Source organism: Corythoichthys intestinalis, chromosome 13 (genome assembly GCF_030265065.1).
Source record: "Corythoichthys intestinalis isolate RoL2023-P3 chromosome 13, ASM3026506v1, whole genome shotgun sequence".
In the NCBI taxonomy this organism is placed as follows: Eukaryota; Metazoa; Chordata; class Actinopteri; order Syngnathiformes; family Syngnathidae; genus Corythoichthys; species Corythoichthys intestinalis.
The window spans coordinates 2,338,788-2,349,419 of NC_080407.1; the positions used below are offsets into that span (position 1 = coordinate 2,338,788).

At 40.5% G+C, this 10,632-nt stretch overlaps 1 protein-coding gene across 1 annotated transcript; it reads right to left on the bottom strand.

The window, feature by feature from the left end:
• Nucleotides 1–3,530: 3,530 nt before the first annotated feature.
• On the bottom strand, nt 3,531–10,564 carry tmem121b (transmembrane protein 121B). The gene has a single exon (XM_057854447.1). The coding sequence runs from the start codon at nt 9,780–9,782 to the stop codon at nt 8,589–8,591; it is 1,194 nt and encodes a 397-aa protein (XP_057710430.1). The 5' UTR covers nt 9,783–10,564; the 3' UTR covers nt 3,531–8,588.
• Nucleotides 10,565–10,632: the final 68 nt, after the last annotated feature.

The following is a 10,632-nucleotide window of genomic DNA, read 5'->3' on the forward strand; positions in this document are numbered from 1 at the left end:
CCGATCCTGATATTTCCCGATCCGATTGCTTTTTTTTTTTTTTTACTCCCGATTCAATTCCAATCATTCCCGGTAATTTTTCCCGATCATATACATTTTGGCAATGCATTAAGAAAAAAATGAATAAAACTCGGACTAATATATACATTCAACATTTGTTTATTATGACAATAAATCCTCAAGATGGCATTTACATTATTAACATTCTTTCTGTGAGAGGGAAAGACTTGTGACTTTGTATATTGTAACTAAATATTGCCATCTAGTGTATTTGTTGAGCTTTCAGTAAATGATACTGTAGCCATGCCCAAATGCATGATGGGAAGTGGAACCATGACTGTGTGCAGTGCTACCAATGGGGTGGCGTGGCTCAGTGGTAGAGTAGTTGTCCCCCAACCCAGAGGTTGTGGGTTCAATTCTCCGCCCTGATAAACTCGCCTAAGTGTCCTTGAGCAAGATACTGAACCCCACGTTGCTCCTGGTGCTGTGTTACCAGTAGGTGGATGGCGAGATACTGTAAAGCGCTTTGAGCGCCTTGAAAGGTGGAAAAGCGCTATTTAACACCATTTACCAATTGATATATCTTCTCTGCGTTGGGAAATAACATAAGGTGTTATGAAAAAGATCAATTGATACCTTGCTTCCCCACATTGCTTCCCATGATATTTCTAATCGTAGGGAGAGGGATTGTAAGGCTTTAGCCAATTAAAAAAAGGCTCCAAAGGCTGCCAAAATTCACTCTACTCATTTTACGCCGCCTTTTCTCTCTATATAGGTAAATCGGCGCCATTACAGAATGAGCGCAACAATGCGTGAGTGGGTCGTGCTGCTCATGCATTAATTGCGTTAAATATTTTAACGTGATACATTTTTTAAAAAATTAATTACCGCCGTTATCGGGATAAATTTGATAACCCTACCTTAAGCCTAAAGACTCTGAATGAGTGTAACATATGATGTTTGTAACGTTAAATACAATTAGAAAACGATTTAATAAAAAAAATTGTATTTATTAAAAAAAGGCAAGGCCGATATTTTTCTGCCGATTCCGATACTTTGAAAATGACGTGATCGGACCCGATCGATCGGAACATCTCTACCTGGAATGACATAGCGCTAGCATGTGTGGTCATTTGTTTTGATGCTTCTGCGCATGCGGGTCTCTTTGCTGAGGGCATTTCGGACTGCGCATGCGTGAAACTTGAACGGCCTCAATGGACAAAGGCAGTCTGAACGGGCACGCCAAGAAAACGGATATGGCAAAAAATCGGATTTGTGCATTAAGACCTGTGGTATGAACCTAGCCAAAATGTGGCTCTTAATTCCACCCCAGAAATGTTGCATCATATCACATACTTACAGTATATCATATATTTACATCTGTTCCATTATCGTAACCTCCAAAGAAGTCCATGGTACTTTTCCAATAAAATATTTATTTAACCTCGATCACACAATACTCTTGTCTTAACATCTATGGTACATCCAGAAGATTGGAATATAGTGGTATAGATTTACAGCACACGACTGGACCACATGTAGGTAGTACTAGTATCTGTAAACGACAGCAAAGAATCCCTGTAAACAAGTTGGAAGAAACAGCGGGGGGGAAAAAAAGTATAAAAACAGTCGGGTTCTAATGTCGTACATTGTTCATTTTTCGTGCACGAGCAAGACAAGTCCATTGAGTGTCCTTTGGTAGTTTTGACGAGAACTGCGCCAGCTCATGCAGGGTACACTACATTGAAAAAGTGACACTTTGTAGCATGAAGAAATGATAGAAAGCAGTCAAAAATGAACAATTTGAAATACTTTGGCGTGACATGATAAGCAACCTACGGGAAGCCATTAAAGCGTGACTTTTACACACGAAGTAAAGGCAAAGGAAGCACTTGAAGCAGCATATTTCATCTGAGCCTGTTTAGTTTGGAAACCCATCTCGAGTCAGATCGTATGACCTACTTAGAGGGGTACACAGGGGTAATCAACAGAAAGTCTGCGGTTCGTGACATCATCGAGCTGGACAACAACTGTCTGTCTACAATTCTAAATGTGATCTCGCATAGTTAATGGGGTTAGGCTATGTTGCCATAGCAACTGCAATCTTCCTGCATCTATGAGCTAACAAAGAAAGATTGCGCTACACCGCGCACCCTGTTTTTCATTCCCAAAAGTCAATTGGAATCTGTTCCGGGTCACACATGACACCTGACATGAGGCAGCGCTACAGAAAACGGATGGCCGGACATTGCACATAGTGTAAGGCACGAGTCAGTTAAAACGCTGACCTGCCTGCTGGGGGAGGAAATCAATTGCACACAATACAATGTTATGAGGCACTAAAAGCAGTCTATACTGTGCAAATATATATTACTGTAGATCACCTTAAATGGAACCTTGACTTAAAACTTGTATCAATTTCTTTTTAATTTCTTTGTACTTTCTGCAGAAAGTCTTTCATTCTAGTGTGATATGTATTTAATACATGGTTGTTACTAAAAAAAGTAAAACAATTCTATGGAGATTTGAGTGGTGAGCATTGTCACAGAACAACTTGAACTCGTAAGCCAAGGTCCCACTGTGTGACTATATTATACAGTGCCCTCCATAATTATTGGCAACCCTGGTTGACGTGTTTTTTAGCTTCAATTTTTTTTTTTTTTTTTTTTTTTAAATAATATGGGACCTTAATGGAAAAAAAAGAGAAAAATCCAACCTTCATTACAAGTGCATTTATTCAGTGGGGAAAAAATCCCATATAAAGAAATAATTATTTGACATCAAATAATGTGTGTCTGGTGTTAATACTTTGTACAACCCCCTTTTGCCAACAAAACAAGGTCTGGGGACTGAGATGGCCATGGGAGGAGCTTGATTTTATGTCTGGTGAACCATTTCTGTGTAGATTTGGCCATATGTCTTGCTGAAAGACCCAGTGACGACCCATCTTCAGCTTTCGGGCAACAGATTTTGATTGAAAATGTCCTGGTATTTCAAAGCATTCATGATGCCATGCACCCTAACAAGGTTCCCAGGGCCTTTGGAAGCGAAACAGCACCACAGCATCACTGACCCACCCCCATACTTCACAGTTGGTATGAGGTGCTTTTCAGCATACGCATCTTTCATTTTCACTGACCCACCCCCATACTTCACAGTGGGTATGAGGTGCTTTTCAACATGCGCATCTTTCATTTTCGTGCGCATTTTAAATCAAAATCTGTTGCCCGAAAGCTGAAGATAGGTCATCACTGGGCCTTTCAGCAAGACAATGACCCTAAACATATGGCCAAATCTACACAGAAATGGTTCACCAGACACAAAAGCAAGCTTGTAAAACATTATAGGAGAAGATTAGGTGCTGTTTTGTTGGCAAAAGGGGGTTGTACAAAGTATTAACACCAGGGGTGCTAATAATTGTGACACACATTATTTGATGTCAAATAATTATTTCTTTACGTGGGATTTTTTCCCCACTGCATAATTGCACTTGTATTGAAGGTTGGATTTTTCTCTTTTTTTCCACTAAGGTCCCATATTATTTGAATTTAGAAAAATTATTAGAAGCTAAAAAACACATCTTAACCAGGGGTGCCAATAATTATGGAGGGCACTGTATACAATATGTATAATAATCTATGGAGCAAGACTCAAAATTGTTTTGTGCTGATAGAATAGTCACAGAAATTAATGCACGTGCAAAAAAAAAGATTGTCTTAACAATAACAACACACATTCTCAGCCTGTTTAGCATAAAGTTGTACAGCAAATTAAAACGAAAATATGGAGCGGTTTATGTCAGGAATACTTTTTGGACAATTCTTCAAATCAGGCAAAGTCCACAAAGGCATTTTCCGGCCACAAAGCCCTGACTTCAACCTCCACGTCCTTGTTTTTCCTCTGACATTTTTTCCAATAGACACCAAATACGTTGTCCAAATGGTTTGTTTCATACTTCCATCGTGAAAAGCAGTTGATTAAAACTATCTGGAAAAGGGCAGGCACTTATGCGGAGCACATACATACTGATTTCAAATATATTAAGTAAAATTGGTTTCGAATGGTTCTAATTCACGATCATAAATACCGTAATTTTCGCACTGTAAGGCGCACCTGACTATAAGCCCCCACCCACCAAATTGCACCCGAAAACCACATTTATTCATTGATAAGCCGCACTGGACTATAAGCCGCAGCTGTCCTCACTGTATTATGGGATATTTACACCAAAATATATGAACACTTTATTTGACAGCGGCATCATACGACTGTCATAAGACATGAACCACTATGAAGCTTTAAGCCAATTGGCTGCAAAAATTCATTGCTTCAAGAAGCTTCATTTGGCCATCACTGCTCCCTTGGGGGAGACAGTCAACCTCTGCTGCCACCTGCTGTCAACACTTTTGTTGTCCAACATGCCTCCTAGCATGCATTGCAGCATTACAGATATAAATAACAATCAAATTCATGTTCTGTGCTAAATATGTCTTCAGTCACTGTTCCAGCTGTTTAATTAATTGCTAGTTATGGTATTTGGTAACACTTTATTGTACAGTGGCGCCAGAAGACTGTCAGTTATCTCACTTTTGAATGGATGTAAAAGATCCGAGCTGGACATAAATGGAGTTAGTGACATAATGTGCAGAATGACACTTAATGACATCTGTCAAAAGTAGTGCTGCAACAATTAATTGATTAACTTTAGTATTCGATTAGAAAAAAATATTCGAATTAAATCTTGTTGCTTCAAGTGTTCGTTTAATTAAAGTGGCATTTTAATGGTTTATTTTGAAAGTGTTTGAATTTAGTTTTATTGATTAGGGTGGGTACACTGCCCTCTGGTCTGCCTCTTTTCACATGACTGAATCCAACTGCTCCCTGTTAAGACCAACGTAAGCTAAGTTTTCGTTTGAGCTAATGTTTTCTAATGCATTCATAATTTAGTTAATAGGTATATTTAGTAGGGCTGCCAAACGATTAAAATTTTTAATCGAGTTAATCACAGCTTAAAAATTAATGAATCGTAATGAATCGCAATTCAAACCATCGATAAAATATGCCTTATTTTTCTGTAAATTATTGTTGGAATGGAAAGATAAGACACAAGATGGATATATACATTCAACATACTGTACATAAGTACTCTATTTGTTTATTATAACAATAAATCAACAAGATGGCATTAACATTAACATTCTGTTAAAGCGATCCATGGATAGAAAGACTTTTAGTTCTTAAAAGATAAATGTGAGTACAAGTTATAGAAATTTGATATTAAAACCCCTCTTAATGTTTTGTTTCAATAAAATTTGTAAAATTTTCAATCAAAAAATAAACTAGTAGCTCGACATTGTTGACAATAATTACACAATTCTCATAGTGCATAAAATCAGTCACACCCAAGCGCCAGCAGAGGGAGACAAAAAACACAAGTAACAAGTGGACATGACGCTCTGCTGTCATTTTAATCTGTTTGAGCGGGGCATGTGCATTAATTGCGTCAAATATTTTAACATGATTAATGAAAAAAATTAATTACCGCCCGTTAACGCGATAATTTTGACAGCCCAATATTTAGTTAAGTATATTTTAGTTTTTTGTGGGAATATGCGTCTGAACCATTTGTTAAGACAATTGTAAAAAAAAACTTTAGCATTTTATTGCATTTAAACTTTTTCTTTGTAAGTTAGCCAATTGTTCTTTTGTTGTACATAGCTCTACATTAAAAAAATAAAAATAAAAAATACCGTTTGAGGCTCAGCCCAGGTATTTTAATTTTTCATGTTCCTTATCCGATCACTCGATTATTCGAACTAACTAGTCCATCGATTAATCGACTACTAAAATATTCGATAGCTGCAGCCCGAGTCAAAAGCATTCAGTATTGCCCATGATAGTGTCATGTCATAATTATGACGGTCTTATGACGCCTCTGTCAAATAATGTGTTACCTGTTAACCCAAATAAATAAAAAAAATAAGCCGCACTGGACTATAGGATTCAAAATGAAGGACAAAAGTAGCGGCTAATAGTCCGAAAATTACGGTAGTGAACAGGCTTAGCATTTACAGGTACTATTGTCAGACCTGAAAGTTTTCCGAGCTGGTTGGGGAGAAAAAAATCATTTACTCACCCCACAACTTGCTTTAGAAAAAAAAAAACCAACTAATAAAATCAACGAATAACATTCACATCGAAGTACTACAAATCTGTTTGGCTGTTTTTCTTTTTTAAACTACGTTGACATTAAACTGGCATACATTAACGATACAATGGTTGAAGTAAAACTGGTAAAAGTGTTGAGTGTAGCTGGCTTTCTTTACTATACGACACATTTTGATGACTTTCCAATAACCAAATGTAAACTGGCTGTGTCTTGTGTACATAAACAAGGGACATTTTATACAGCTGGAACGTCTTGTTTTGTTGTGCGGAGTTCACTCTATCAGGTTTACGCATGATATTACAGTATTACACGTCTACACTAAGTCAGGACTAGCACAGACTTGCAGACAACACTGTCATCAATACATGATACCAAATGATGAATGGTGGGATACAGGGGGAGTCTTCAAATTGCACTTTGTATCCCACTAAGACATGTTGCATTCAAGCGCAGGGGTTAAAGTGATACACCGAATACGACACGCAAGTCCCCCCAAAATTGTTCAAAGGTAGTGCACCTGTCCCATTGTCCGAAATGGCCAGTGCGTTCCATTCATAAGAAAACTGGAAAATCAGAACCCTGTTTGGTTAGTGGCTCCCCAAAATAAGGAAAAACTTCACATTATTAAAAGATACAGACAAATATGCCATTGAGGATATACCGTATACTGCAAACTATAATAAATAATGTCTCTCAATTGAAATGTTCTTTTTGCATTGTTTCTGACTAGAAAAATTGTTAATGTGACTGAGCTGGTTAGTAACTTGTGCTAGAGGCGGTCTACTAAAAAAATAATGCACTGTTGTTTGCTAAAGGCCATGAAATTCATGTTTGGTCATAAAGCACGTGTGTGTGTCTCACTGTAGAAATAGTGTAAATATTGTTTGAAATTATGAGAAAAACCCAGCACCAAATTGAAATGTAACTTTTATGCGTACATTGCACATTTTTTCCCTCGCTATTTTCACTTTTGATTGCGGATTTTACACAGACGACCACCAAACTGATGATTAATGCCGGGTGATTTTTTTTTTTTTTTAAATCGTATTTGTATATTAATCATCCTTCGGTTGTGTGCAACCCTAAATCCAAGGGCGTAGGTTTGGTCACAACGACGGTAGGGACGATATAACAGTATAACCTGCATGTACACTTTTTACTGGGGACGGGACATTCATAATGATCAATGCAAAATAAAGCTGTATTCATTTATACTATCTACGCTACTACTATCCCACTACTACTATCTCTACTATCTCCACTCGACTATGATCTCAATTCAAACCTTTGTTTTCAAAAACTACTAAAGAAACATTTTGAAAACGTCCGGATTTTAAGACCAAATTTAAATAGCATTATTTGAACATAAATTATATTAACATTCGGAATAAATACAAGCTTGTTAATCTTGTTAACGATCCAGGAATTAAAAAAAAATAATTTAAAAAATCAACATTTGTCTTAAGACCACTCAACATTGTCAAAATGAATTAAATATAACTGATGAAACTTCTTTGTCAGGAAAAAAATTAAAAAGAATCTGTCTTTCAGGTAAAACACTACTGCTTTTGTCCAGAAGCACAACCAAACTGAAAAAAAAAAAAAAAAAGAAAGCTCCTGTGGGCTGCTTTAAGACCACATAAATAAAATAAAAAGTAAAATTGGGAAGAAGGAGGTAGACCTCAGTTCACTACATTTCTCACAGTTAATGTTATCAGTAGAAAACACATACAGGAGGACCCTTCTCTCTAAGCAGCTTCCTACTCGAGTTTTGCAGGTTAGCACGTTCAAACAGTTCATTGTTATGCTAGCTCTGATGTAGGTCAGACTTTCAGTAGCAAAATTAGTGGTGTGTTCCCCACTTCCACAACATTGATGTCTTTTTACATTTCTTACAGTGGCTGCTACTGGCTGGAAAGAAAGAAAAAAAAACTGTAATATCCTTGATACTTAATGTGTGTGTGTTTGTTGGGGGCGTCATGTCATCAGCCAATCAAGTAAGCGTTTAGGAGGGAGAACCGGCACATTCAGCAAATGAAAAGAATGTGAGTAAGTCTGTGTGTAAGTTTGCACATAATGAAAATAATTCACTTAATAATGGCGGGGCCAATTACAACAATAAAACATATGGGAAGACAATCTAAATGGCATATAACTAAAGCCATTATATAACGCAAATAAGGTTGCTTAAAAGTTGGTGGGGACAATTTGAGCATCCTGAAAAGTTGCTAGTGTTTTGTCCCTACCGTCCCTATGCAAACCTACGCCCTTGCCCAAATCAAATAGAATGTTAACTAAGTTGTTCAAAGAAGTCAATTTCAATGCTGTGTTAAGGGATTTATGAATAATACAAAATTTGGAAAAAGTGTATGACTGGATACTTATGAAATGAATTGGCTTCATTGTTATTTTGACGGGACTAAGATTGGGCCACTGCCAGGGTGTTGACGTATCCGTGCGGACACATGTCGTTTTCGGACACTCCGTGCGAGAAGTGGGCCTGATGGTGACTCCCACCGGCCAGCCTCTTTCGGACACCGCGCACGGCCACGCACTGTTCGGCCAGCTCCAGCACGCTGCACGCCAGGAAGAAGACGTTCTTGAACATGAACACCGATATGGGCCCCTCGTACACGTAAACCTGGAAGCAGCGGACCACCAGCAAGGGTGCGTTGACCAGAAGGCCCGCTGAAAAGAAGCGAGCCCACAGCCATCGGCACCGGAGCTCCGACGCGGTGAGCCCGTACAGCCAAACGACTGGAGCGGCCAGAGCCACAAAGTAGACGGTCATCACGGTGTACTCCAGGTACCGGATGGGGATCGGGATCTCGCTCCGGAGCAGCGCCTCCACCAGGGAGAAGCTGTCGATTAGATCCAGGCAGGTGGAGGTGAAGCAGCTTTGCGAGTGGTGCCTGGTAGCCCCGTTCAGATCCTCGATGATGGCGTTGATGAGGCAGAACAGCAGCGGTGCGGAGAGAAGAATGACGATTTTGAGGCCGGTCAAACCGAATGGCGCCTTTGTGGCGACGTGGTCCAGGATGGAGGTTTCCAGGACGAGCGCCACCTTGGGGGTAAATGCAATGACGTGGACGAGCCACGCCAGGTACGCGTAGGTGAACTCGCCCAGATTGCAGCCGCCGTACGCGGAGCCCTTCTGGTGGAAGCCGCAGGCCCGCTCCCGCTTGCCGCGCGCGTTCTTCACGAAGAAAATAGCCCACCCGGAGACCACCACCAGGTCCGTGGCGATCCAGGAGCACCAGTACAGGTCTGTGAACGCGATCAGGTAGAAGTCCAAAACACCGCCCTGCAAGATGAGGAGCAGGAAGCACAGGAGCTTGTACAGAAGGCTCCGGATGGAGCGAGCGGCCAGTAGCGGGGCTCCCGCATGAGCGAAGTCGGCCGATGTCATGACGCGGCCGGCGGACACCAGCGGCCGGATGCTGCCGCTGTCCTCCGGGCGGATGCCGCCGCTGCCGCAAGCGCGCGCGTCCCGCCTCCTGCTCAGCAGCCGACCGGCTTCCGGGGAGGGCGACGAGGACACTGGGGAGTCTGAGCTCAAAGTCGCTACCGATTGGAACGCCTTGGAATTATCTTTGGGAATTTCTGCGATCATTGTATTACGGCGGCTGCATCAGGCGTCAGCTTTCCCCTGCTTTTCTTCCTCCTCGATGCTGTTTTTGAAGGTGGATGGGAAAGAGTTGCTTAGAAACAAAGGCGTGGATTTTGGCGCGTGGAATGGACTATTCGGCTAATATATAACAGCAGGCATAGTGTACAGGGACGAGTTCGGACTGGAGACCCCAGAGTCAAGGTGGTCGAGAACAACCGAGCCAAGATCCTGTGGGACTTCCAGATCCAGACAGGCAAACTGGTGATGGCCAACCAGCCTGACATAGTGGTGGTGGATAAACATCAGAAGACGGCAGTAGTGATAGATTTAGCAACATCGGGGGAAAAAAGAACATGAAAAGCTGGAGAAATATCAAGGGTTGAAGGAAGAGTTGGAGAAAATGTGAGTAGTGATTGGGACACTAGGGGCAGTAACCCCCAAGCTGAGTGCATGGCTCCAGCAGATACCAGGAACAACATCTGACGTCTCCATTCAGAAGAGCGCAATCATAGGGACAGTTAAGATCCTGCACAGGACCCTCAAGCTCCCAGGCCTCTGGTGGAGGACCCGAGCTTGAAAGCAGAGACCATACCGCCCGGGTGGGCGAGACGACGATTTAAAAAAAATAAAATAAATAAATTTATTAAAACATTCCAATCCTAAAATCAGCATCCAACTCGTTTTTTTAATCAATAATGAGGTATGAGTCATTATTGTTTTTATCAAATGCAGAAGTTGGAAAAATTACAGTGTGAAATTCAGCACTCTGGGATCAATAGTCATGTTCTAGATGTGACATTGAAGATTCCAGGATTAAATGAAAAAGCAAATATAAAACAAATGGTTATTCAGT